Source organism: Heterodontus francisci, chromosome 24, assembly GCF_036365525.1.
Source record: "Heterodontus francisci isolate sHetFra1 chromosome 24, sHetFra1.hap1, whole genome shotgun sequence".
Taxonomy (NCBI): domain Eukaryota; kingdom Metazoa; phylum Chordata; class Chondrichthyes; order Heterodontiformes; family Heterodontidae; genus Heterodontus; species Heterodontus francisci.
The window spans coordinates 30,195,612-30,223,597 of record NC_090394.1 but is presented as its reverse complement, the minus strand read 5'-3'; the positions used below and the strand labels follow the sequence as shown (position 1 = coordinate 30,223,597).

At 45.0% G+C, this 27,986-nt stretch overlaps 1 protein-coding gene across 1 annotated transcript in view; it reads right to left on the bottom strand.

The window, feature by feature from the left end:
- Positions 1–27,986, bottom strand: part of LOC137383274 (guanine nucleotide-binding protein subunit alpha-12-like) — a 165,293-nt gene that overhangs the window by 88,038 nt on the left and 49,269 nt on the right. The window contains exon 2 of the mRNA XM_068055826.1: positions 3,368–3,583. Within this exon, the coding sequence (XP_067911927.1) occupies positions 3,368–3,583 (216 nt within the window). The remainder of the gene's footprint in view (positions 1–3,367; positions 3,584–27,986) is intronic.

The window sequence follows — 27,986 nt, the reverse complement described above, 5'->3', positions numbered from 1 at the left end:
GAGAAATGGAACTAGAAAAGACAGTGCACTCCTCCCGCCTCGGTCGTAACACTATTGTGCTATAAATTCATCTTTTTTGTTTCGAATGCTACGTGAATTCAGATACAGAGCCTTTAGTTTTGTCTTCCTTTTGTAATGTCTCGCCTTGACTGCTGACTTATTCTGAGATTTGTACTCTCTATCCACTGCAGTCATGGTCTGTTCATCATTTCCCATATTAATACCTTTCTCTCTTGCCTTGTCTCTACTCTTGGATTTACCACATCTTTCCAAATTTGATACCTTGCCCCACTCTTCACTTTAAAACCCTCTCTACCTCCCTAGTTATGCAGTTCACCAGAACACCTGCCCCAGTATGGTTCAGGTTTAGACCGTCCCAATAGTAAAGCCCCCTCTTGCCCCAGTACTGGTGCCAGTGCCCCTGGAACCTGAACCCACTTCTACCACACCAGTCTTTGAGCCACACATTCATTTCTCTGATCTTATTTGCCCTATGCCAATTTGCATTTAGCAGATTACCTTTGAGGTTCTGCTTCTTAATTTGGTGCCTAGCTCCTCGTACTGACTATGCAGAACATCCTTCCTTGTCTTGCCTATGTCATTGGCATCTACATGGACCACGACGACTTGAACCTCCCCCTCCCACTGTCTTCTCCTGCCCTGAGCACATTTCCAAAACCCTGGCACTGGGCACGCAACACACGCTTCTGGACTCTCGCTCTTTGCTGCAGGGAACAGTATCAATCCCCCTCACTATACTGTTCCCTACTACCACAACATTCCTTTTTGCTCCCCCCACTTGAATGGCTTCCTGTACTAAGGTGCTATGTCAGTTAGCTCATCCAGCCTGCAGCCCCCCCACTCTCATCCAAACAAGCTGAAAGAACCGCAAACCTGTTGGACAATCACAAAGGCCGAGGCTCCTGCACTCCTGACCTGTGGGTCTCTTTACCTGCCTCAGCTGCAGCCACACTCTCCTGTCCCTGACCAAATCAGAGGGCCTTACCCCAAGGGTCGTGACCACGTCCTGGTACAAAGCGTCGAGGTAACTTTCTTCTTCTCTGATGTATCGCAGTGTCTACAGCTCAGCCTCCAGTTCAACAACTCTAAGCCCCAGCTCCTCTAGCTGCAAACATTTACTGCAGACATGTTTGCAATGGATCACAATGACATCTAGGAGCTCCCACATGCTGCAGCCATGACATCACCTGTCCTGCCATCCTTAATGTGATTTAATTACCTACTTAACTATTTTATTTAATTATTTTATTTCCTTTCTTAATATATATTGTTAACCTTACCACCAGTTCCTGTACTATTTTAACCCTTAGGAATAGAATAGACCTTAACCACTTACCAGATACTCTCAAACAGCTAGCTTCTTCCCCTGTAGTAGAGTAAGAACCAAATCATACAGGGTGAAAAAGTTAGAAAAAGCTTGACCAAAGCTCCTCACCGAGCTCTCAGTACTCTGTTCAAGTTGCACTCAGTCCCTTTTTCAACAATCTAATTAATAACCTGTTTAAACTACCAATTTCAATTGATAACTATAGTCCTGCTCGGTGCTTATATCTTATTACAACACTTAGTGCTGCACTACCCAATTGAATATTTTTAATTTCCCAGATCCTATTTTGAACCAATACACTCCCTGCTAGTCTCTCTCACTCTATAATAAATTCTAAAATCCACCTTAGTTTTTATTTTATGTGCTAATGAATCGATCAAGTCTTATTTCATATTTGATTTAATTTGTTGTAGATTGAATCAAAGCTGACCAGTATACTCACCTGGCCGGCTTTCTGTTTCCCTGATCTCTGTGATGTCACTCTGATGTCACTTTTTGATTTTTTTTCTCTCGCACTGCTCTCTCCATACTCCAACCTTTCGGTTCTCTCATCAATTCTCCACTCTGCTCCTGCTGCTCTCTTTCCGGCCTCCAATCTTTTACCGCGCTTTTTACAATGCCATGAAGCTCCAAGTCAAAAATTGTGTATCACACATACTGGCTAACCAATTTGGTATGTTACCACACTGCTAGGCATCTCTAAGCAAACTACTACTTTTCACTATGTACTGAAAACTACATAATTTTATGCAGGACAAATGGTTGACAGTGACCTTACGGCCAGAAATCAGTTCCCCCAATAATTTAGTCCAGGAGTTCACTGTGTTCTCTGGCACTGAGCCACAAACATCAAGGAACACCAAGTTGGAACCCTGGTCTGCATTGAGTTATAAGTTAACAGTCTCCTCTTTGCTTCAATACAGCTGGCAGAAATTCCCATAACCCATCAATTCCTCAACTTTGGACAAGCAACAAGGAGGCATCCTGTGTGTGTGGGAAGCAGCTTAGTCTAGACAGTTTCCCTTCTTTCTGAATGTATTAATAGAGAAGGCTTAGTGCAAGGATCAGTGAAGATTTGGAATCTAAGTCAGGCCCTTTGTCCAGAATCCAACATTCTACAAGACCAAGGCAGAGTATTTTTACCTTGGCACTATGTGGTGCTACAGTTCATTTATTCCTTCAATACTGGTAACACTTTAAATTCAAAAAAGTTAGAAGAAATCTTGACTGAATAGATTTTAGATTCTATTACTATTAAGCAATGGTTTAAAACACAGCTAACCAAACTGATATGAATAGGAGATTTAGCCAATGCCATAACCGAGATGCACTTAGTAACTTACCAGTGGTATCAAGTGAACATTCTGCTTCTTACTAGAATGCATTAAAATTTGTAAGAAAATGTGCATGGTAAAAAACCATTCTATTCAGAATTATGCCTTTTACATTGCCAAATAAGTCTGGAGGAGCAAACTTCAGTTGTCTTCAGCTGCTTTTATTTTGGTTCACTGTTATCCAGTGCCACTGGCTCATGACAGCAGTCTCGCACAGCCAGCAGCAATTCCACAGTAAGCCAACAGAAGTTGCCATGAAAACCTATTATTTACCAGGTTTTCTCAGGAGCTGACTTTAGCAAATATTGATGGTCTAATTTCGGGAAACCTATTCACTGGGAGCCAAAGGAACTAGCATGCCAATAATCCAATATAAAAGGTAGCTATTGTCAGAAATTCATTGTTGTGATATAGTAGGAAATGGCTTCACCAAGTTGTTAAATAGGAAGGGAAAACAATGTGTTAACATTTTAGTCCAAGAACCAAGTTCACCAAATGACAAATTGACCAAACGATCGACTGACCCAAGGACACCAGCAGTGACTTTATCTAAAACTTCAGGTTAGCTAAGTCACGCATTTTCAATTTGTGTGAAGGCTAGTTATCTGCTGCATCAAGTCTCTCCCTCAAAATATCAACGTATTTTCCAGTCATTCCATGCATCTCATTTAGATTGCTTACTTACCAGCTGAAACTCTCGTCTTCTGTTATATGCTTCCTGTATTCCTGAATCTTGCCAGAGTGCTCTCAGTGCTGGCACATACAATTGAAATGTGGCTGGCTCTACTGGCATGCCACATTTGTTTTCAAATGCCATGACAAACATTCCATGCTTCTCATTTTCAGTATTTTCCCAGGGAATGCCCAGCTTGTTCCTTGCATCCACCAAGACCTTCATACCCTAAAAGAACAGGGGAATAAAAGGAGCAGGTAATTAACCAATTATGTTCAGTGCAATGATTTAAGATAGCTACATTATTTTCACATCTGCATTGTTGGCTGACGACTGGAATGATGTCCTTCCATGGAAATTAACTTTGCGCCTTTAATGACTCTTCAAAACTGAAGGATAAATTTTCCCCTCTACTCCTCCAAATAAAATCAGAATACAAGTGCAAATCAATTCAAGCTCTGGCCTTTAGCTTGGCACTACTATCAATCCACCGAGATGCAGTTACATTACTCCCTTAATCAAAAATTCCACAGAGACTAACCACATCTTGGGGCTCATTGTGAAAGATGTAGAATTATACCATCAGTGCTGTCATCTAAACAGATTGCGCTTTAGTTATTTTTTAAATTAATCTCTGCGCTTGTACATATGAAATTAAAATGCTTCACATACAAATAGCCACAGTCTGAAGAAAAAGGATGATTGCAATGACTTACAGAACATTGAAATCTCCTGCTGGAACTAGCGATGTCACAAACATTTGGATAAAGAACAGCTATCTCAAATGACCCCAGCAATCATCAGGATGGTCACAGTCAATCAGACCTCTCAAAATAGAAGCCACCTGGTTTACTCATTTGCTGGCTTGCAATGCACAGGTAAAAGGAAATGGAGACATAACCTGTATGGCTTTTCCTTCTTTAAATAATATGCGTCCTCCATATATTGTGGGAATATAGCCTAACTTGATAGATTCTAGGGAAAACACATGCTAATCATGTACACATGAACCCATTAATGCCATAAGAAGGCAGCATCCACGTAGTCTCCAACCATCATGTTTCAGAGAGCCCCAGTACCTACAACATTGAATCACTCCATTTTGACCTTAAACACCCCCAACTTCACCCTGAATGGTCACCAACATTAAAATTAACTAGCAACCTTACATGTATTAGATAACTCTTGAGGTTACAGCTGATAATCCATTTTCTATTTTACACAGTATTGAACCAAGACTAATATTACTAGACAAGTTCCTTCTTTTGCAGTCACTTTCAGGTGAAAAGCATTTAACACAATGAACAGAAGCCTGAGAAATTGAGTGTGCAGCATTACATTTCGTTCAGTAGTCAAAACTTTTGGTATGCGAGAGTGCTCATATACTGACTCAACGATACAGGCACCTTGTTTTTGGTAGAGGTACTGCATAAGTCAGTGGCTAAAATAAATGAATTAAGCTCAGAACCCAGCTAGACCAGATACTCCGTACAGAGCAAAAATAAATTTCTTTTATTTTTATTTGCTTGGCTGTCTATGGAAAATAGGACTGATCACTAGTGTTATCGTAAAAACTAAAGAGCATAGTTTTCCTTTCCAAACTGTGTGTAAGCTTGGTTCAATTAATAGTACTTCTATCTCCAGATTAATAGATTGCAGATTTGGGCTCTTAATCCAAGGTGATACTCAGTTTTAGTACTGATGCTACCTTGTCACAGGTGCAGTGCTTCTTGACAAGCCATGAAAAATCAAGTCCTATCCACTACTTAAGTTGAAGATCCTATTGCACAATTTCAGAAGGGAGGTCACCAGGCAGCTTGGAAAACATTGCAAAGAAGGGAATTATAATGGAAAACAATCCATGTTTTGTGGACATATTACTCTTTTAAGTCCGATATGGGGTTCTTAATTTTTCTCAAAGCATTGAAAACCAAGCTGGGGTAAAAGACCAGAAAAAAAAAAACTTTTTTGAAAAAATGAACTGTTTTATTATCTTATTATACACTGGATAAATGTCTATTATAGTTTAAAAATCTGTGCATGGGTAAACATCGCATTTTAGAAAACACAGAGCTTGAATGAAGAGTTATCAATGGAAAAATTCATGCTAAAAGCGTCACATTTGGAGGCAGCAACTGCTACACCTACAGATGGCAATGATAGAGTTTTGAATATTAACGTCACAACACTACTTGTTAAAATAGCTACAGTACACAGTTCATAAAAATGAAATAAAAAATACATATCGTCAGTCTCTGGCTATCAAGTCAAGTACAGCAGCCTGATCTTTTGACTTAACAGCCATGTTTCCTGAAGAAAGCAAAGGAAGGCAAAAATGTAACTTCATAAAGTTTAAAAAAAAAAATTCACTCAGGATATGGGAGTCATTGGCAAGTTTGGCATTTAGCTTCACCCTTAGTTGCCCATCTGAAGGTAATGGTGGGTCACCTTCTCAGGTTCATTTTGATCTCACCCTCACTTGATCTGGAGAAATTCTGCTATACCATCTATTCATTTATCACACTGGTCCCATAATTCCCTTCTCACATCTGTCCATCGTCTGACCTCAGTCAGCAAAAAGCATACCTGTCAGTTCAGACTTGGCTGCTACCTCCACACCACCTACGATTTTTAACTTGGTGTCGAGAGAGATTTGCTTCAAGCTTAGCTTCACGCACCGTCCCCACCCGCCCTGAAAATAGGCAGCACTAGTAAAATTACATTAAAAAAATTTTTACAGCACAGAAACAGACTACTCGTCCCAAAATGTCTATGTTGGTGTTTATGCTTCTCAGCATCTCCTGCAATAACCAGCAGTTTGGGCCTTAAATACCCACATCCAGAAGCATGGACCAAATTCACCACACCACCACCCCCGCCACATGAGTGAGCATTAACTGGTCCCTTGCAAGCCTTCCATACAGAGTAATATTTCAGCAAACCCCAGCCCAACCCCAAAAGTTCATATCTACCCCTATAGACCTCCCCCACCAGTCAATATCCAGGCCAGGCAATCCCTCCAACCATGCAGCATTTTATCCAAACCTTCACCAAATGAGCAACACCACAACACTTGCATCCCACTAAATGTAGAATGCTACTAGCCTTCAGCCGCCTCTCCCCTCACATCCCATACAAACACACCAGCTCTTACTCAATGGTGGTGAACAGAGTTGTCAGTTCAAATCTTTCCATTAAAGGGACAAGGGAAATAGCTCCTGGTGTCCTGTCTCTTTCCTTCATCTTCTCCACTTCCTATACCCCCAGTTTACATCCATTCATATTCTGCCATCTCCACCCCAATCCCACCACTTTTTCCCCTATGGGGTATTGGTAATGTTACTGGACTAGTAATCCAGAGCCCAGGCTAATGCTCAATCAATAAATCCAGAATTAAAAGCTAGACTAATGCTGACCATGAAACCATTGTCGATTGCCGTAAAAACACCCATCTGGTTCACTAGTGTCCTTTAGGGAAGGAAATCTGCCATCCTTACCTGGTCTGGCCTACATGTGATTTCGGACCCAAAACAATGTGGTTGACTCTTAAATACCTTCTGAAATGTCCTAGCAAGCCATTAAGTTCAAAGGCAATTAGAGATGGGCAATAAATGCTGGCCTAGCGGGCGGTGCCCACATCCCACAAACCAAAAATAAAATGATCTCCTTCCGATCCATCTCACCTCTCCATATCCATATAACCACCATTCCCCCCCCACCCAACCTGTAACTGTGCATGACCGGAATACTTGATCTTCACTGTGTAATTTCAAAAAAAAAACTTGCACTTGGGTAACGAGTTATCGATGGTGTACTTAGTGAACAAACAGGGAGTTCATAGGACCCTACCTCCTCATGCAGTTTTAAAGGGAGCATGCAGAACCAGAGAAGCCCCAAAAACAGTTTGGCTATTCAAGCAACTAGGAGGTTTAAGAGGAAAAAAAATTGATTGGACCCATTTCAAAATCTGAGAAATTATCAGGAATAACTAAATTAATCCCATTTGTATTAAAACAAACACCTCAATAGGGTTTTTCTATATTCTTTAACGAGAACCTTCAGAAAGATTGCGAACAGAAAATGATGCCCCTTCCCAATGACCCAGAATTATCAAGATGCCATTGAACAAAACTATTCAGTTCATAGCTATTCAGAGTCAAAGCATTCTGAGCAAGAGCACAGAAGTCAAAAAATGTCAGCTCGTCCAGTTGGGATCAGCTACTTTTCTTCAACTTGGAAAGATAATTCCAAAATGGTAAATTGTGCCACGAAACCTAAAACTTGAAATACATTTTTCCTATACGTGCAGAAGCATACACACACACAAACAATTTAATTACATGATTTCATCATGCAAAACAGCAGAAACAAGGACAATTACAATTGCTCAAGAAACAGCAGGCAGTATTCCTGAACTAACATGTGGACTGCGCTCAATTTCTTTAATTGTGTTCAAGTAATTTATTTTTTCATCTACCCTTCAAAATTCCAAAGCTCAGAAACTGATCAGTTGCGACATCAAGGTTATCTCTTATTTCTATATTAAGAACCATACAAAACCACCATTTTGTTTCAAGAAATCTATATGTAAAATAATTAAGTTCACATGGCATCACTACTGCACAAACTGGCTGGAAAAACAACTGTAGTCAATTGTATATCAGCAGAGACACTACAGAAATACTCCCAAAATCATCACCAAATAGAACTATAAAGACAGAGGGACAGAGGGACAGAGGGACAGAGGGACAGAGGGACAGAGGGACAGAGGGACAGAGGGACAGAGGGACAGAGGGACAGAGGGACAGAGGGACAGAGGGACAGAGGGACAGAGGGACAGAGGGACAGAGGGACAGAGGGACAGAGGGACAGAGGGACCTGCAAGATTATTCCCCTCAAGAGCGCACCCAATTTCCTTTTGAAATTGTTCATTACAGCCGCTTCCACCACCCTCGTAGGCAGGAAACCAGGTATCAAGTTGTGAGCCCGAACTTCCTCCAGCTAATCAGACATCCTGTTAATCTCTGGCAAGAAACTTTTGCCAGATTCTATTCAAGGCAGTCTCCGCTGACCTCCACTAGCTCTTCATTCCCTCTGCATGAATTTTAAAAACCATGTCTGTTCATGCAATCTCCAATCCCAAATCGAAGGTAGCACAGTTATTCATATTCTCCCAATTCCTGCTCAGTGTTCCCGACCCACCTACTGCGACATACCTTGGGATCACTACAGTAAAGGCACTATACAATTGCAAGTTGATCCCTGCAATTTTTTATTATGTTGGAGTTAGCTTTTTGCGACTGGGTTTGTTACTGTGGATGCACAGGGAAACTGAACAATTCACTTTTGATATCTATATCAACACCAAGTACTTCCAGGTCTGATCAAAGTTCTATTTCAACAACTTACCACACCCTCAAGCACAAGTATAGTGTTACAACCAAGGCGGGAGTAATGCACTATTAATTCAGTTCCACCACTCCACTGGTCACAGCATATTAGTAAAGTTTCCCACCTAACGGAAAAATAGCCAAATTAATCACTTCATTTATCCCCAGAATAAAGCATGCCAAACCAGGTTTCTTTAAACAACAAAATTATTTATTAATAAACCAAGTATTAAACATGAATGATATGAATCTATATGTATGAAAAGATTTTATAACTCAATCTTCCCAACCCTCATGCACATACATAAAAGTACTAACAGTTAACAAGGGAAAACAGAAATATTGACTTTACAAGAGATGCTTAGGAATAAATAACTGGGTTGTAGCTTTTGGTAGTATTTTCTTGGATCGGTGAAGCGTCCCAGAGTTGAATAGTCAGATGCCACCTGATGTCTCGCCAGGTGAAATTAATGAACAGTCTATGGTGGGTAGGCGTTCTGAGGTAGTTCGTCTACAGCAGGTGTCAAACTGATCTTTCAGCAACAGGCCTATTTAAATTTTAAAGCAGCAGTCCAATTGTGGAAACTAAAGGGAGTTCAGGAACTTCTAAAAACACAAAAGTCAACAGGACTTACTCTAAGCAAAGGAGCCTTGTCTACAGAAGACAGCAATATCAGAACTCACACTTCAGGCAGGAATTATCTACAAGGCACAAGTTAGGAGTGTGATGGAAGACTCTCGACTTGCCTGGATGGGTGCAGCTCCAACAACACTCAAGAAGCTCGACACCATCCAGGACAAAGCAGCCTGCTTGACTGGCACCCCATCTACAAACAAACATTCACTCCCTCCACCACCAACGCACAGTGGCAGCAGTCTGTACCATCTACAAAATGCACTGCAGCAACTCACCAAGGCTCCTTAGACAGCACCTTCCAAACGCGCGACCTCTACCACCTCGAAGGACAAGAGCAGCAGATGCATGGGAACATCACCACCTGCAAGTTCCAGTCCAAGTCACACACCACCCTGATTTGGAACTGTATCGCCGTTCCTTCCCTATTGCTGGGTCAAAATCATGGAACTCCCTTCCTAACAGCACTGCGGGTGTACCCACCTCACATGGATTGCAGCGGTTCAAGAAGGCAGTTCACCACCACCTTCTCAGGGGCAATTAGGGATGGGCAATAAATGCTGGCATAGCCAGTGACGCCCACTTCCTAAGAATTAATAAAAAAAAATTCTCGAATGGGGTCAACAACAACTCGCTAAACCCGAAACACAAGCTTCCTCTCTCCAAAGCAGTGCTTCTCCAGAGTGTAGCAATTCCTCATTTCTCTGGGTTTCTTCCTCTTTTATACAAGAATTATTTTTCTAGAGTGTTTTCTGGGCTGTATTCCTGACTAGTTTCCAGTAGTAACTCTTCCAGCTGCTCACAGCTCCCTGGTTTCTTAAAACTTTCACTGCCAAAACGGAACTGAAAGCTCTCTCAATAGGAGTCATAAGACCATCGTAAAATCATCATGTAGCTTGGATACAAATTGCCCTGCAGCGCAGTCTCTTGAAACACTAAACCTCTGCAGTTATTGTCCAGAGTTTTTTTTTCCAGTCTTAAAGGCACACAGACCTTCTAGTTTAAAAAAAATGCTTATGACAACAGTCCCAAACTGTATAACTGGTACATTATCAATTCTATCAGCCAACAATCCCTGCAAATTATCTAAGTCTGCTAATTTTAGAGGCAATTTTGTTTTGCAGTTTTAGCTTTATTGGTTACTAGATTTAGGCCTTCCACACTTGTTAATTCAAGGACCAAATCTGGAGAGGGTGTGTGCAGCTTCAGACATATGCAAAGGATTTTCTAAATTATGGACACCGTGATGAGCAACAATTATTTATGATTGGCACAATTATTTTTTTTTTTAAACTAGGGCACAGCTACTTGGTTCCTCACTGGATGCTGAATTAATGACAGTTAAAAGAACCAAAATGGTTAAGATTTTTGCTTGGAATTCATAGTGTCGCTTGCACAAACTAAACTATTAAGTAAATTGAATTTTCAAAATCAAACCACATAAACGTTCCCAAATCCAGATCACAGGAAGTTCTGTTTCCTTTTCCACACATGGATTACATCACACATCAACACTTAGACAAGAAGCTGTTCATGTGACTGAATATTCAGAGTTCAGACATCATGTTAAATAACTTCAGCCAAGCTCTGTCAATGCACGCCTGACACATTGACGCACAGTGAACACACATACCTAAGTTTGATAAAGAAAAATAAGATATGCAGCACAACTTAAATTAAGAAATGGAAAGGATAACAGATGACTGTTTATTTGTGGGATGTTGTTATTCATTTCTGCTTGGGCCATTCATTACCTGTAGGCAAGGATTGATGCCAATTCAATCGGACTCTAAGGAGGTACAAAAGTAGTACAATTTTGCCATTAGTCAGCATCAGGGCTAAGGTGAGCAAGTCATACACCAGATAACTTAATCTATGATGCTCACCAAGTTGGTACAATGTTCTGCTCCAGCTTATTTCAGAATGAAACCTTGGAAATTCACTTCCATTCGTGCAGGCCTTATTTTCATTTTTAAGAATGGTACCTTCCTCTTTCTCCTCCCCTCCCACATTTTCACACCACTCCGCCCAACACCCAACCCTCCCCCCAAACCCCTCATTTCCCATGCCCAAACTGAAAAGATAGAAAAATTAAGCATTTGCCAAGTCCACTTGCACATATCCCACCATCCCCTCCCCCCACCAGCCACTCCACCTCAGTCTTTCCTTGCACAGGAAACACCAATTTCTGCCCGGCTTCTTGCCCCATAAAGGCAACAATAAGGAATTAACACTTTTTCTTTTATTCATTCCTGGGATGTGGGCGACGCTGACCAGGCCAGCATTTATTGCGCATCCCTAATTGCCCTTGAGAAGGTGGTGGTGAGCTGCCTTCTTGAACCGCTGCAATCCATTTGTGGTAGGTATACCCACAGTGCTGTTGGGAAGGGAGTTCCAGGATTTTGACCCAGCGACAGTGAAGGAACGACGATATAGTTCCAAGTCAGGATGGTGTGACTTGGAGGAGAACTTGCAGGTGCTGGTGTTCCCATGCATTTACTGCCCTTGTCCTTCTAGTTGGTAGAGGTCGCGGGTTTGGAAGGTGCTGTCTAAAGAGCCTTGGTGCATTGCTTCTAATAGATGGTACACACTGCTGCCACTGTGCGTCGGTGGTGGAGGGAGTGAATGTTTGTAGATGGTGTGCCAATCAAGCGGGCTGCTTTGTCCTGGATGGTGTCGAGCTTCTTGAGTGTTGTTGGGGCTGCACCCATCCAGGCAAGTGGAGAGTATTCCATCACACTCCTGACTTGTGCCTTGTAGATGGTGGACAAGCTGTGGGGAGTCAGGCGGTGAGTTACTCGCCTCAGGATTCCAAGCCTCTGACCTGTTCTTGTAGCCACGGTATTTATATGGCTACTCCAGTTCAGTTTCTGGTCAATGGTGGCCCCTAGCATGTTGATAGTGGGGGATTCAGTGATGGTAATGCCGTTGAATGTCAAGGGGAGATGGCTAGATTCTCTCTTGTTGGAGATGGTCATTGCCTGGCACTTGTGTGGCACGAATGTTACTTGCCACTTATCAGCCCAAGCCTGGATATTGTCCAGGTCTTGCTGCATTTCTACAGACTGCTTCAGTATCTGAGGAGTCATGAATGGTGCTGAACATTGTGCAATCATCAGCGAACATCCCCACTTCTGACCTTATGGTTGAAGGAAGGTCATTGATGAAGCAGCTGAAGATGGTTGGGCCCAGGACACTACCCTGAGGAACTCCTGCAGCGATGTCCTGGAACTCAGATGTTTGACCTCCAACAACCACAGCAATCTTCCTTTGCACTAGGTATGACTCCAGCCAGCGGAGGGTTTTTCCCCGATTCCCATTGACTCCAGTTTTGCTAGGGCTCCTTGATGCCATACTCGGTCAAATGCTGCCTTGATGTCAAGGGCAGTCACTCTCACCTCACCTCGAGTTCAGCTCTTTTGTCCATGCTTGAACCAAGGCTGAAATGAGGTCAGGAGCTGAGTGGCCCTGGTGGAACCCAAACTGAGCGTCACTGAGCAGGTTACTGCTAAGCAAGTGCCGCTTGACGGCACCGTTGATGACACCTTCCATCACTTTACCGATGATTGAGAGTAGGCTGATGGGGCGGTAATTGGCCGGGTTGGACTTGTCCTGCTTTTTGTGTACAGGACATATCTGGGCAATTTTCCACATTGCACGGTAGATGCCAGTGTTGTAGCTGTATTGGAACAGCTTGGCTAGGGGTGCGGCAAGTTCTGGAGCACAAATCTTCAGTACTATTGCCAGAATATTGTCAGGGTCCATATTTTTTGCAGTATCCAGTGCCTTCAGTCGTTGGCTGAAATCTGGCATCTGTGATGCTGGTGACTTCAGGAGGAGGCAGAGATGGATCATCAACTCGGCACTTCTGGCTGAAGATTGTTGCAAATGCTTCAGCCTTATCTTTCGCACCGATGTGCTGGGCTCCTCCATCATTGAGGATGGGGATATTTGTGGAGCCACCTCCTCCAGTTAGTTGTTTAATTGTCCACCACCATTCACGGCTGGATGTGGCAGGACTGCAGAGCTTCAATCTGATCCGTTGGTTATGGGATTGCTTAGCTCTGTCTAACACATGCTGCTTACGCAGTTTGGCACGCAGGTAGTCCTGTGTTGTAGCTTCACCAGGTTGACACCTCATTTTGAGGTATGCCTGGTGCTGCTCCTGGCATGCCCTCCTGCACTCTTCATTGAACCAGAGTTGGTCTCCTGGCTTGATGGTAATGGTAGAGTGGGGGATATGCCGGGCCATGAGGTTACAGATTGTGGTTGAGTACAATTCTGCTGCTGCTGATGGCCCACAGCACCTCATGGATGCCAGTTTTGCATTGCTAGATCTGTTCGAAATCTATCCCATTTAGCACGGTGATAGTGCCACACAACACGATGGACGGTATCCTCAATGTGAAGGCGAGTCTTCGTCTCCACAAGGACTGTGCGGTGGTCACTCCTACCAATACAGTCATGAACAGAAGCATCTGCAGCAGGCAAATTGGTGAGGACGAGGTCAAGTATGTTTTTCCCTCGTGGTGGTTCCCTCACCACCTGCCGCAGACCCAGTCTAGCAGATATGTCCTTTCGGACTCAACCAGCTGGGTCAGTAGTGGTGCTACCGAGCCACTCTTGGTGATGGACATTGAAGTCCCCCACCCAGTGTACATTTTGTGCCCTTACCATCCTCAGTGTTTCCTCCAAATGGTGTTCAACATGGAGGAGTACGGAGTCATCAGCTGAGGGAGGGCGGTAGGTGGTAATCAGTAGGAGGTTACCTTGCCCATGTTTGACCTGATGCCATGAGACTTAATGGGGTCCGGAGTCGACGTTGAGGACTCCCAGGGCAACTCTCTCCCTACTGTATACCGCTGTCCCGCCACCTCTGGTGGGTCTGTCCTGCCGGTGGGACAGCACATACCCGGGGATGGTGATGGCAGTGTCTGGGACATTGTCTGTAAGGTATGATTCCGTGAGTATGACTATGTCAGGCTGTTGCTTGACTAGTCTGTGGGACAGCTCTCCCAACGTTGGCACAAGCCCCCAGATGTTAGTAAGGAGGACTTTGCAGGGTCGACAGGGCTGGTTTTGCCGTTGCCGTTTCCAGTGCCTAGGTCGAAGCCGGGTGGTCTGTCTGGTTTCATTCCTTTTTATTGACTTCGTAGCAGTTAGGATACAACTGATTGGCTTGCTAGGCCATTTCAGAGGGCATGTAAGAGTTAACCACATTGCTGTGGGTCTGGAGTCACATGTAGGGCAGACCAGGTAAGGACAGCAGATTTCCTTCCCTAAAGGACATTAGTGAACCAGATGGATTTTTACAACAATAGACAACCATCATTAGACTAGCTTTTAATTCCAGATTTATTAATTAATTTCAAATTCCACCTTCTGCTGTGGTGGGATTCGAACCCATGTCCGCAAATACCCTGGGTCTCTGGGTTACTAGTCCAGTGATAATACCACTACGCCACCGCCTACCCGTAGCGGCACAGTTGGAGGACGTAACACATTGGTGCACTAATGCATTTTGCCACTGCCAAGAGAGCTCGTTTTTTTCACAACCTGCGTGGACGCAAATTTGAGGGGAAAAAGATGAACACAGTAAATTTAGACTCTCAAGAAAAAAGGTCAGAAATTCAAATGAAACATCCTTTTCTTGCTCGATTTTAAGTGACAAATACTAATGAAAAAGCAACTTGTCTAAATCAGTGTCTGAGCTCAGAGCATGAGGGAAATGAATCATACATATAGTTGACGCTGAATCACCCCAAGATAATGACTACTTGTACCGATGCCAATTCAGTCTCCTGACACTATTAGGTTCAGGAACTCAAAATCCAAACTCCAACAGTCAACATTTTCCTGCATTTAAATAAATCACAAGGTAGAAAAACATAAGGATGTTAATTTTGTCCGTACTGAAAACAGAAAAAGAAAAAATGTAAAATGGACAATTAGACTTGTTACAAGTCAAAGAATTTAGAAGTGGTTCATCTCAGCCACCACTGCTTGTGCTGTAACCCTACTTGTGTTAAAGAGGACCAGTGGCTAGCACCGCAGTCTCACAGCTCCAGGGACCTGGGTTCAGTTCTGGGTACTGCCTGAGCGGAGATTGTAATTTCTCCCTGTGACAGCGTGGGTTTCCGCCGGGTGCTCCGGTTTCCTCCCACAGCCAAAGACTTGCAGGTTGATCGGTAAATTGGCCATTGTAGATTGCCCCTAGTGTAGGTAGGAGAGTTGAGGGAAGGTGGGGATGTGGTAGGGAATATGGGATTAATGTAAGATTAGTATAAATGGGTGGTTGATGGTCGGCACAGACTCGGTGGGCCGAACGGCCTGTTTCAGTGCTGTATCTCTCTATGACTGTATGACTTTCAGACAAGCTACCAGTGGGCACTGTTGTTTCATGGTTGTGATCAATCACGGGCAGGAAATGCAAAAAAAACTACAGTCACTTTTGCAGGTAGGCTATGTTTGTATCGTGGAAAAAAATGCTAGCAACAGCCAATGTTAAGTACAGAACAATTTTTGAACTGGTATTCTCTTGACTGTTTCATTATCCCTACTCATGCTTCTCTATAGCCTTTGGCACAGTCAGTCACACCGTCCCCCCTAATGCTTCTACCTTGTCCAACTTAGCAGTTCTGCATTTGAATGTCCCACATTTTAACAATCCAAAATGAAGCCAGAACACCTCCACCGATAGTTTTTCATCCCACCCCTGCAGCGCTATTTCTGGAGTCTTCTATTGTTCTATCATTACCACTTCCTCATCTACCTGCTGTCCTTTGGTGACATTATCTGAAGACATACGACGACACCCAGCTCTCGCTGATAGCCTTTCTCAACCCCTCCCACTGCTTCTGTGCTGTCAGGCTGCCTGTTCAACATCTAGCCTTGGCAAGCCACAATTTTCTCCAGTTAAACATTGGGAATATTGAAGCTATTAACTTCAGCCGAGTTACAAACTACATACCCTTAGCAGCAATTCCACCCCGTTTTCAGTTGAACCAGACTACTCGCAAGTTCAGCATTCTAGTTGACCCCAAGTTCAGTTTCTGACCACCACCACCCACCCCCACCGCCCAATATCCTTTTCATCACAAAGGTCACTTACTCCAGCTAACCAGTCCTTTATCCATTCTAACATGAAGCAGAGAGTCGGGATAAATGGGCCATTTATGGATTGGCAAGCAGTTACTAGTGGAGTGCCACAGGGGTCAGTGCTGCGGCCTCAACTATTTACAATTTATATCAATGACTTGGATGAAGGGAACAAATGTTTGGTAGCTAAATTTGCCGATGACACCAAGGTAGGAAGGAAAGTAAGTTGTCAGAAGGAGGTAAAAAGTCTACAAAAGGATACAGATAGGTTAAGTGTGTGGGCAAAAGTTTGGCAGATGGAGTGTAATGTGGAAAATGTGAAATTGTCCACTTTGGCAGGAAAAAAAATAATCGAAAAGCTGTATACTATTTAAATGGAGAGAGACTGCAGAACCCGGTGGTACAGAGGAATCTGGGTGTCCTAGTGCATGAATCACAGAAGGTTAGTAGGCAGGTACAGCAAGTGATTAGGAGGCAAATGGAATGTTGGCATTTATTGCAAGGGGAATCAAGTGTAAAAGTAAAGAAATTTTACTGCAGCTGAGACCACATGTGGAGCAGTGCACAGTTTTGGTCTCCTTCACAAAATCACAGAATCGTTACAGTGCAGGCGGCCATTCGGCCCATCGTGTTCGCACTGGCTCCCTGAAAAAGCAATTCCCTCAGTTCCGTTCCCCTGCCTTCTCCCTATAACCTTGCATATTCTTCCTTTTCATATAACTGTCGAATTCCTTTTTGTGTGCTTCAATTGAACCTGCCTCCACCAAGTTCTCAGGCAGAGCATTCCCGACCTGAACCACTCGCTGCATGAAAACATTTTTCCTCATGTCACTGTTGCTTCTTATGAAATACTTAAAATCTGTGCCTTCTTGTTCTTGATCCTTTCATGAGTGGGAACAGTTTCTCTCCTCTACTCCATCCAGACCCCTCAAGATTTTGAATACCTCTATCAAATCACCTCTGAGTTTTCTCTTCTCCAAAGAAAAAAGTCCTAACTTCTCCAATCTATCTTCATAACTAAAATTGCTCATCTCTGGAACCATTCTCGTGAATCTTTTCTGTACTCTCTCCAATCCTCTCGTCTTTCCTAAAGTACGGTGCCCAGAACTGGGTACAATACTCCAACTAAGGCCGAACTAGTGTCTTATACAAGTTCAACAAACGTCCTTGCTCTTGTACTCTATGCCCCTATTAATAAAGCCCAGCATACTGTATGTTTTATTAACTGCTCCCTCAACCTGTTCTGCCACCTTCAATGACTTACGCATATATACACCTGGGTCCCTCTGCTCCTGCACCCCCTTTAGAATTGTACCCTTTATTCTATATTGTACCTCCATGTTCTTCCTATCAAAATGAATCATTTCACATTTCTCTGCATTAAACTTCATCTGCCACCTGTCTGCCCATTCCACCAACTTGTCTCTGTCCTTTTGAAGTTCTACACTATCCTCCTCACAGGTCACAATGCTTCCAAGTTTCGTATCATATGCAAACTTTGAAATTGTGCCCTTTACACCAAGGTCTAGGTTATTAATATATATCAAGAAAAGCAAGGGGCCCAACACTCGTCCCTGGGGAACTCTACTACAAATCTTCCTCCAGCCCGAAAAACATCCATTAACCACTACTCTTTGTTTCCTGTCACTCAGCCAATTCCGTATCCATATTGCGAACTTCCCTTTTGTTCCATGAGCTGCAGGTTTGCTCACAAGTCTATTGTGTGGCACTGTATCAAATGCCTTTTAAAAGTCCACGTACACCACATCAACTGCATTGCCCTCATCAACCCTCTCTGTTACGTCCTCAAAAAACTCCAAAGTAATTAAACATGATTTTCCTTTAAGAAATCTGTTCTGCCTTTCCTTAATTAACTTGCATTTGTCCATGTGACTATTGATTTTGTCCCAAATTATTTTTCTCGAACTTTTACCACCACTGAAGTTAAACTGACTGGCCTGTAGTTGCTGGGCTTATCTTTGCACCCTTTTTTGAACAAGGGTGTAACATTTGCAATTCTCCAGTCCTCTGGCACCACTCCAGAGTCTAAGGAAGACAGAAAAATTATGACCAGTCCATCTGCAATTTCCACCCTCACTTCTCTCCGTATCCTTGGATGCATCGCATCTGGTCCTGGTGCTTTACCCACTGTAAGTACAGACAGCCTATCGAATATTTCCTCTTCATCAATTTTAGACTCTCGTGCCTGACTTACCACCTCTTTCAAAATTGCTCAGGTTGCATCTTTTTCCTTGGTAAAGACAGATGCAAAGTATTCATTTATTACCTCAGCTATGCCCTCTGCCTCCATGTGTAAATCCCTTTTCTACAAATGAATTAGGAGCAGAAGTAGGCCATTAGGCCCCTCGAGCCGGCTCCGCCATTCAAGATGATCATGGCTGATCTTATGGTATCTCGAATTCCACACACCCATCTACCCCCAATAACTTTTGATTCCCTTGCCTAACAAGAATCTATCCACCTCCACCTTAAAATTATTCAATGACCCCATCTCCATCATCTTCTGACCCAGAGTTCCAAAGTTGCACAACCCAGGAGAAAAAATGTCTTATCTCCAGTGCCCCCGAATTCACCCACAAGAGGAAACATCCTTTCCACATCCACCTGGTCAAGACCGTTCAGGATCTTCTATACTTCGATCAAATCTCCCCTCAATCTTCAAAACTCCAGTGAAAACAAGCCCAGTCTGTCCAACCTTTCCTCATATGACAACCCGCTCATAGCAGGTATCAAGCTAGTAAACGTCCTCTGAACCACCTCAGACATATTCACATCCTTCCTTAAATAAGGAGACCAAAACTGCACACAGTATTCGAGATGTGGTCTCACAAATGCCCTGTATAACTGAAGCATAACATCCTTACTTTTATTTTCAATTCCTCTCGTCATAAAGGATAGCATTCCATTAACCTTCTTTATTACTTGCTGTACCTGCACACTAACTTTTTGTGACTCATGCACCAGAATACTTGGATCCCTCTGTACTTCGGAATTCTGCAGTCTTCCTCCGCTGAAGTAATATTCTGCTTTTTTTATTCCTCCTGCCAAAGTGAAGAACTTCACATTTTCCCACATTATATTCCATCCTCCAGGTTTCTGCCCACTCACTCAACCTATCTATAAATCGGTCTGCAACCTCATGTCCTCTTCACAACATACTTCACTATTTATCTTTGTGTCATCTGCAAATTTAGCTACAATGCCATCACTCCCCTCATCCAAGTCATTGATATAAATCGTAAAAAGTTGAAGCCCCAGCACAGACCCCTGCAGGACTCCACTCGTCACATCCTGCCAATCAGAAAAAGACCCATTTCTGCATACTCTGTTTTCTGCCAGCCAGCCAATCTTCTATCCATACTAATGTGTTATCCCCTACACCATGAGCTCCTACTTTTGTGCAATAATTTTTTTATGTGGCACCTTGCCAAATGCCTTTTGGAAATCCAAGTACAGTATGTCAACGGGCTCCCCTTGATTCACAGCGCATGTTACTCCTTCCAAGAACCTCAATAAATTGGTTAAACATGATTTCCCTTTCACAAATCCATGGTGACTACTCCCGATTACCTTGAGTTTTTCTAAGTGCCCAGTTACAGCCTCAACGATCGATTCTAACACCTTCCCCACAACAGACGTCAAGCTAACTGGCCGATAGTTCATCCCTCCCCTTCCTTGAATAAAGGGGCTACATTTGCTACTATCCAGTCTGATGGAACCTTTCCAGAATCAAGTGAATTTTGACAAATTAACACCAACGCATCTACTACCTCATTAGCCACCTCTTTTAAAGCCCTTGGATGACACCCATCAGGTCCCGGGGTCTTGCCAGCCCACAGCTACATCAGTTTGCTCAGTACCGCTTGCCTGGTGATTGTAATTTCACCTTCCTTCCAGCTCCTGATTTACAGCTATTCCTGGAATGTTTTTTGTATCCTCTACAGTGAAGACAGAAGCAAAATATTTGTTCATTTCATCTGCCATTTCCTTATTATCTACTATTAACTCCCCTTTCTCATTCTCTAGAGGACCACTACTCTTTTTACTTACTCTTTGCTTCTTAAATACCTGCAGAAACTCTTGACTTTTTTTTTTTAACATCTCTAGCCAGTTTCCTCTCATACTGTAATTTCTTTCCACTGATTAGCCTTTTAGTAGGGTAAATAAGGTAAACGCGTGGCTCAAAGACTGGTGTGGGAAAAATTGGTTCTGAATCATGGGGCACTGGCACCAGTACTGGGGAAGGAGAGCGCTGTTACGCTGGGACAGGCTTCATTTGAACAATACTGGAACCAGCGTCCCGGCAAATCGTATAACTTTTGTTAAATTCATTCATGGGATGTGGGCGACGCTGGCCAGGCCAGCATTTATTTCCCACCCCTAATTGCCCTTGAGAAGGTGGTGGTGAGCTGCCTTCTTGAACCGCTGCAGTCCATTTGGGGTAGGTATACCCACAGTGCTGTTAGGAAGTGTTTTTGACCCAGCGAAAGTGAAAGAATTGCGATACAGTTCCAAGTCAGGATGGTGTGCGACTTGGAGGGGAACTTGTAGGTGGTGGTGTTCCCATGTATTTGCTGCCCTTGTCCTTCTAGTTGGTAGAGGTCGCGGGATTGGAAGGTGCTGTCTAAGGAATCTTGGTGCATTGTTGCAGTGCATCTTGCAGATGGTACACACTGTTGCCACTGTGCGTCAGTGGTGGAGGGAGTGAATGTTTGCAGATGAGGTGCCAATCAAGCGGGGTGCTTTGGCCTGGATGGCGTTGAGCTTCTTCAGTGTTGTTGGAGCTGCACCCATCCAGGCAAGCGGAGAGTACAAAGAACAGTACAGCACAGGAACAGGCCATTCGGCCCTCCAAGCCTACACCGATCATGATGCCTGCCTAAACTAAAACCTTCTGCACTTCCGGAGACCGTATCCCTCTATTCCCATCCTATTCATATATCTGTCAAGATGCCTCTTAAACGTCGCTATCGTACCTGCTTCGACCACCTCCCCCGGCAGCAAGTTCCAAGCACTCACCACCCTCTGTGTAAAGAACTTGCCTCGCACATCCCCTCTAAACTTTGCCCCTCGCACCTTAAACCTATGCCCCCCACTAACTGACTCTTACACCCTGGGAAAAAGCTTCTGACTATCCACTCTGTCCATGCCACTCATAACTCTGCAAACCTTTATCATGTCGCCCCTCCACCTCCGTTATTCCAGTGAAAACAATCAGAGTTTATCCAACCTCTCCTCACAGGTAATGCCCTCCAGACAAGGCAACATCCTGGTAAACCTCTTCTGTACCCTCTCCAAAGCCTCCATGTACTTCTGGTAGTGTGGCGACCAGAATTGCACGCAATATTCGAAGTGTGGCCTAACTAAAGTTCTGGACAGCTGCAGCATGACTTGCCAATTTTTATACTCTATGCCCCGACCGATGAAGGCAAGCATGCCGTATGCCTTTTTAACTACCTTATCCACCTGCGTTGCCACTTTGTGACCTGTGGACCTGTACGCCCAGATCTCTCTGCCTGTCAATACTCCCAAGGGCTCTGCCATTTACTGTATCCTTCCCACCTGCATTAGACCTTCCAAAATGTATTACCTCACATTTGTCCGGATTAAAGTCCATCTGCCATTTCTCCGCCCAAGTCTCCAACCGATCTATATCCTGCTGTATCCTCTGACAATCCTCCTCACTATCCGCAACTCCACCAACCTTAGTGTCGTCCGCAAACTTACTAATCAGACCAGCTACATTTTCCTCCAAGTCATTTATATATACTACAAACAGCAAAGGTCCCAGCACTGATCCCTGCGGAACACCACTAGTCACATCCCTCCATTCAGAAAAGCACCCTTCCACTGCTACCCTCTGTCTTCTATGACTGAGCCAGTTCTGTATCCAACTTGCCAGCTCACCTCTGATCCTGTGTGACTTCACCCTTTGTACCAGTCTGCCTTGTCAAAGGCTTTACTGAAGTCCATATAGATAACATCCACTGCCCTTCCTTCAATCATCTCTGCCACTTCCTCAAAAAACTCAATCAAGTTAGTGAGACACAACCTCCCCTTCACAAAACCATGCCACCTCTCGCTAATAAGTTTGTTTCCAAATGGAAGTAAATCCTGATCCGAAGAATCCTCTCTAATAATTTCCCTACCACTGACGCAAGGCTCACCGGCCTTCTTAAACAAAGGAACAACATTGGCTATTCTCCAGTCCTTTGGAACCTCACCCGTAGCCAATGAGGATGCAAAGATTTCTGTCAAGGCCCCAGCAATTTCTTCCCTTGCCTCCCTCAGTATTCTGGGGTAGATCCCATCAGGCCCTGGGGACTTATCTACCTTAATGCTTTGCAAGACACCCAACACCTCCTCCTTTTTGATAATGAGATGACTGAGACTATCTACACTCCCTTCCCTTGGCTCATCATCCACCAAGTCCTTCTCTTTGGTGAATACTGATGCAAAGTACTCTTTTAGTACCTCGCCCATTTCCTCTGGCTCCACACAGATTCCCTTCTCTGTCCTTGAATGGGCCAACCCTTACCCTAGTTACCCTCTTGCTCTTTATTTCTGTATAAAAAGCCTTGGATTTTCCTTAATCCTGTTTGCCAATGACTTTTCATGACCCCTTTTAGCCCTCCTGACTCCTTGCTTAAGTTCCTTCCTACTGTCTTTATATTCCTCAAGGGATTAGTCTGTTCCTAGCCTTCCAGCCCTTCCGAATGCTTCCTTTTTCTTTTTGACTAGGCTCACAATATCCCGCATTATCCAAGGTTCCCAAAACTTGCCAAACTTATCCTTCTCCCTCACAGAAACGTGCTGGTCCTGGATTCTAATCAACTGACGTTTGAAAGACTCCCACATGTCAGATGTTGATTTACCCTCAAACAGCCGCCCCCAATCTAAATTCTTCAGTTCCTGCCCAATATTGTTGTAATTAGCCTTCCCCCAATTTAGCACCTTCACCCGAGGACTACTCTTATCCTTATCCACAAGTACCTTAAAACTTATGGAATTATGGTCACTGTTCCCGAAATGATCCCCGACTGAAACTTCGACCACCTGGCCGGGCTCATTCCCCAATACCAGGTCCAGTAGTCCAGTACGGCCCCATCCCTAGTTGGACTATCTACATATTGTTTCAAGAAGCCCTCCTGGATGTTCCTTACAAATTCTGCCCCATCCAAGCCCCTAGCACTAAGTGAGTCCCAGTCAATATAGGGGAAGTTAAAATCACCCACCACTACAACCCTGTTATCTTCACATCTTTCCAAAATCTGTCTACATATCTGCTCCTCTACCTCCCGCTGGCTGTTGGGAGGCCTGTAGAAAACCCCCAACATAGTGACTGCACCCTTCCTATTCCTGAGCTCCACCCATATTGCCTCGCTGCACGACCCCTCCGAGGTGTCCTCCCGCAGTACAGCTGTGATATTCTCCTTAACAAGTAATGCAACTCCCCCACCCCTTTTACATCCCCCTCTATCCCACCTGAAGCTTCTAAATCCTGGAACATTTAGCTGCCAATCCTGTCCTTCCCTCAACCAAGTCTCTGCAATAGCAACATCATAGTTCCAGGTACTAATCCAAGCTCTAAGTTCATCTGCCTTACCTGTTATACTTCTCACATTGAAACTAATGCACTTCAGACCACCAGTCCCGCTGTGCTCAGCAACATCTCCCTGCCTGCTCTTCCTCGTAGTCTGACTGGCCTTACTTACTAGTTCCCCCTCATTTATTTCACTTGCTGTCCTACTGCTCTGGTTCCCACCCCTGTCACACTAGTTTAAACCCTCCCAAGTGACACTAGCAAACCTCGCAACCAGGATATTTGCGCCCCTCCAGTTTAGATGCAGCCTGTCCTTCTTGTACAGGTCCCATCTGTCCCTGAAGAGATCCCAATGGTCCAGATTTCTGAAACCCTCCCTTCTACACCAGCTGTTCAGCCACGTGTTTAGCTGCACTATCTTCCTATTTCTAGCCTCACTGGCACGCAGCACTGGGAGTAATCGCGAGATTACAACCCTCGAGGTCCTGTCTTTTAACATTCTACCTAACTCCCTAAACTCCCCCTGCAAGACCTCGTCACTCTTCCTGCCTATGTCATTGGTACCAATGTGTACCACAACCTCTGGCTGTTCACCCTCCCCCTTCACAATGCCCCCTGTCCATTCAGAGACATCCTTGACCCTGGCACCAGGGAGGCAACAAACCATCCTGGAATCTCTTTCACGTCCACAGAAGCACCTATCTGTGCCCCTGACTACGGAGTCCCCTATAACTATTGCTCTTCTGCGTTTTGTCCCTCCCTGAACAACAGTGCCAGCCGTGGTGCCACTGCTCTGGCTGCTGCTGATTACCCCTGATAGGCCATCCCCCCCAACAGTATCCAAAATGGTATACTTGTTAGAGAGGGGGATAGCCACAGGGGATTCCTGCACTGACTGCCTGCCCCTTCTAGCGGTCACCCATCTATCTGCCTGCACCTTGGGTGTAACCACTTCTCTAAAACTCCTGTCTATGACGTTTTCTGTCATCTGCATGCTCCTAAGTGCATCCAGCTGCCGCTCCAACCAATCCATGCGGTCTGCGAGGAGCTGCAACTGGGTACATTTCCTGCAGATGTAGTCGTCCGGAACGCTGGAAGCGTCACGGACTTCCCACATCTCACAGGTGAAGCACTTCACCTCTCTAACTGTATTCCATCACACTCCGGACTTGTGCCTTGTAGATGGTGGACAGGCTTTGGGGAGGCAGGTGGAGAGTTACTCGCCTCAGGATTCCTTGCCTCTGACCCCGAGGATGTTGATAGTGGGGGATTCAACGATGGTAATGCCATCGAATGTCAAGGGGAGATGGTTAGATTCTCTCTTGTTGGAGATGGTCATTGCCTGGCACTTGTGTGGCGCGAATGTTACTTGCCTCTTATCAGCCCAAGCCTGGATATTGTCCAGGTCTTGCTGCATTTCTACACGGACTGCTTCAGTATCTGAGGAGTCACGAATGGTGCTGAACATTGTGCAATCATCAGCGAACATCCCCACTTCTGACCTGATGATTGAAGGAAGGTCATTGATGAAGCAGCTGAAGATGGTTGGGCCCAGGACACTACCCTGAGGAACCCCTGTAGTGATGTCCTGGAGCTCAAATGATTGACCTCCAACAACCACAACCATCTTCCTTTGCGCTAGGTATGACTCCAGCCAGAGGAGCCTTTTCCCCTGATTCCCATTGACCTCAGTTTTGCTTGGGCTCCTTGATGCCATACTTGGTCAAATGCTGCCTTGATGTCAAGGGCAGTCACTCTCACCTCACCTCTTGAGTTCAGCTCTCTAGGGTTGTAGATAGGACTTCACACTAATTAGTGGGGGTGGGGGGGGGGGGGAGACAAAGAGTTCAATTGAAGGGAAGTTTTAAAAAATCAAAACGAGAGCAGAGGTGCAGGGTAGTGAAGAGGCGAACGGTAATCAAAGTGTGATAGAAAAGGGGCAGAAGAGTGCAGCAGAAATTAGAACCAGAATGAGTAACAATGGTTAAAAAGTCAATGCTTAAGGTTCTTCATCTGAATGCACGCAGCATTTGTAACAAGATAGATGAGTTGACCACACAAATAAAAATAAATGATGATTGGACAGCTATTACAGAGACGTGGCTGCAGGGTGACCAAGAGTGGGAACTCAATATTCCAAGTTATTCGGCATTCTGGAAAAACAGGCAAAAAGGAAAATGGAGGTGGGGTAACTTTGGTAATCAAGAAAGGTATTAGTGCAGTGGTGAGTAGTGATATAGGTGCAACAGATTGTGATGTGGAATCAGTTTGAGTGGAAATGAGGAATAGCAAGGGGAAGAAGTCACAGGTGGGAATAGTCTATAGGCCCCCAAGAGTTGCCTGACTCCAGAACAAAGTATACATTGGAAAATAATGGAGACGTATAAGAAGGGCGTTACAATTGTCATGGGTTATTTTCATGTGTGTATTGACTGGAAAAATCAGATTGGCATGGAAGACGAATTTGTAGACTGCATCAGGGATTGTTACTTCAAGCAATATGTTGCAGAACCTACCCGGGAACAGACTATTTTAGATCTAGTAATGTGTAATGAAAGTGCGACACAGACACACACGCGCGCAGAGGGGAGGCAGAGACGGAGAGAGACGCGCGCGCAGAGGGGAGGCAGAGACGGAGAGAGACGCGCGCGCAGAGGGGAGGCAGAGGGGCAGACGTGCGCGCAGAGGGGAGGCAGAGGGGCAGACGCGCGCGCAGAGGGGAGAGAGAGAGAGAGAGAGGCAGACGCGCGCCCAGAGGGGAGAGAGAGAGAGAGAGAGAGAGAGAGAGACGCGCAGAGAGGAGAGAGAGAGAGAGAGAGAGAGAGAGACGCGCAGAGAGGAGAGAGAGAGAGAGAGAGACGCGCAGAGAGGAGAGAGAGAGAGAGAGAGAGAGAGAGACGCGCAGAGAGGAGAGAGAGAGAGAGAGAGAGAGAGAGACGCGCAGAGAGGAGAGAGAGAGAGAGAGAGAGAGAGAGAGAGAGAGAGGCACGCGCGCGCCCAGAGGGGGGAGAGAGGCGCAGAGAGGAGAGGAGAGGAGAGAGAGAGAGAGAGAGAGAGAGGCGCAGAGAGGAGAGGAGAGGAGAGAGAGAGAGAGAGAGAGAGGCGCAGAGAGGAGAGGAGAGGAGAGAGAGAGAGAGAGAGAGAGGCGCAGAGAGGAGAGGAGAGGAGAGAGAGAGAGAGAGAGAGAGAGAGGCGCAGAGAGGAGAGGAGAGAGAGAGAGAGAGGCGCAGAGAGGAGAGAGAGAGAGAGAGGCGCAGAGAGGAGAGAGAGAGAGAGAGAGAGAGAGAGAGAGAGAGAGAGAGAGAGAGAGAGAGAGGCGCAGAGAGGAGAGAGAGAGAGAGAGGCGCAGAGAGGAGAGAGAGAGAGAGAGAGAGAGAGGCGCAGAGAGGCGCAGAGAGGAGAGGAGAGGAGAGAGAGAGAGAGAGAGAGAGGCGCAGAGAGGAGAGGAGAGGAGAGAGAGAGAGAGAGAGAGAGGCGCAGAGAGGAGAGGAGAGGAGAGAGAGAGAGAGAGAGAGAGGCGCAGAGAGGAGAGGAGAGGAGAGGAGAGAGAGAGAGAGAGGCGCAGAGAGGAGAGGAGAGAGAGAGAGAGAGGCGCAGAGAGGAGAGAGAGAGAGAGAGGCGCAGAGAGGAGAGAGAGAGAGAGAGAGGCGCAGAGAGGAGAGAGAGAGAGAGAGAGGCGCAGAGAGGAGAGAGAGAGAGAGAGAGAGACGCAGAGAGAGAGAGAGAGAGAGAGAGACGCAGAGAGGAGAGAGAGAGAGAGAGACGCAGAGAGGAGAGAGAGAGAGAGAGAGGCGCAGAGAGGAGAGAGAGAGAGAGAGAGGCGCAGAGAGAGAGAGAGAGAGAGAGAGAGAGAGAGAGAGAGAGAGAGAGAGGAGAGAGAGAGAGAGAGAGAGAGAGAGGCGCAGAGAGGAGAGAGAGAGAGAGAGAGAGAGGCGCAGAGAGGAA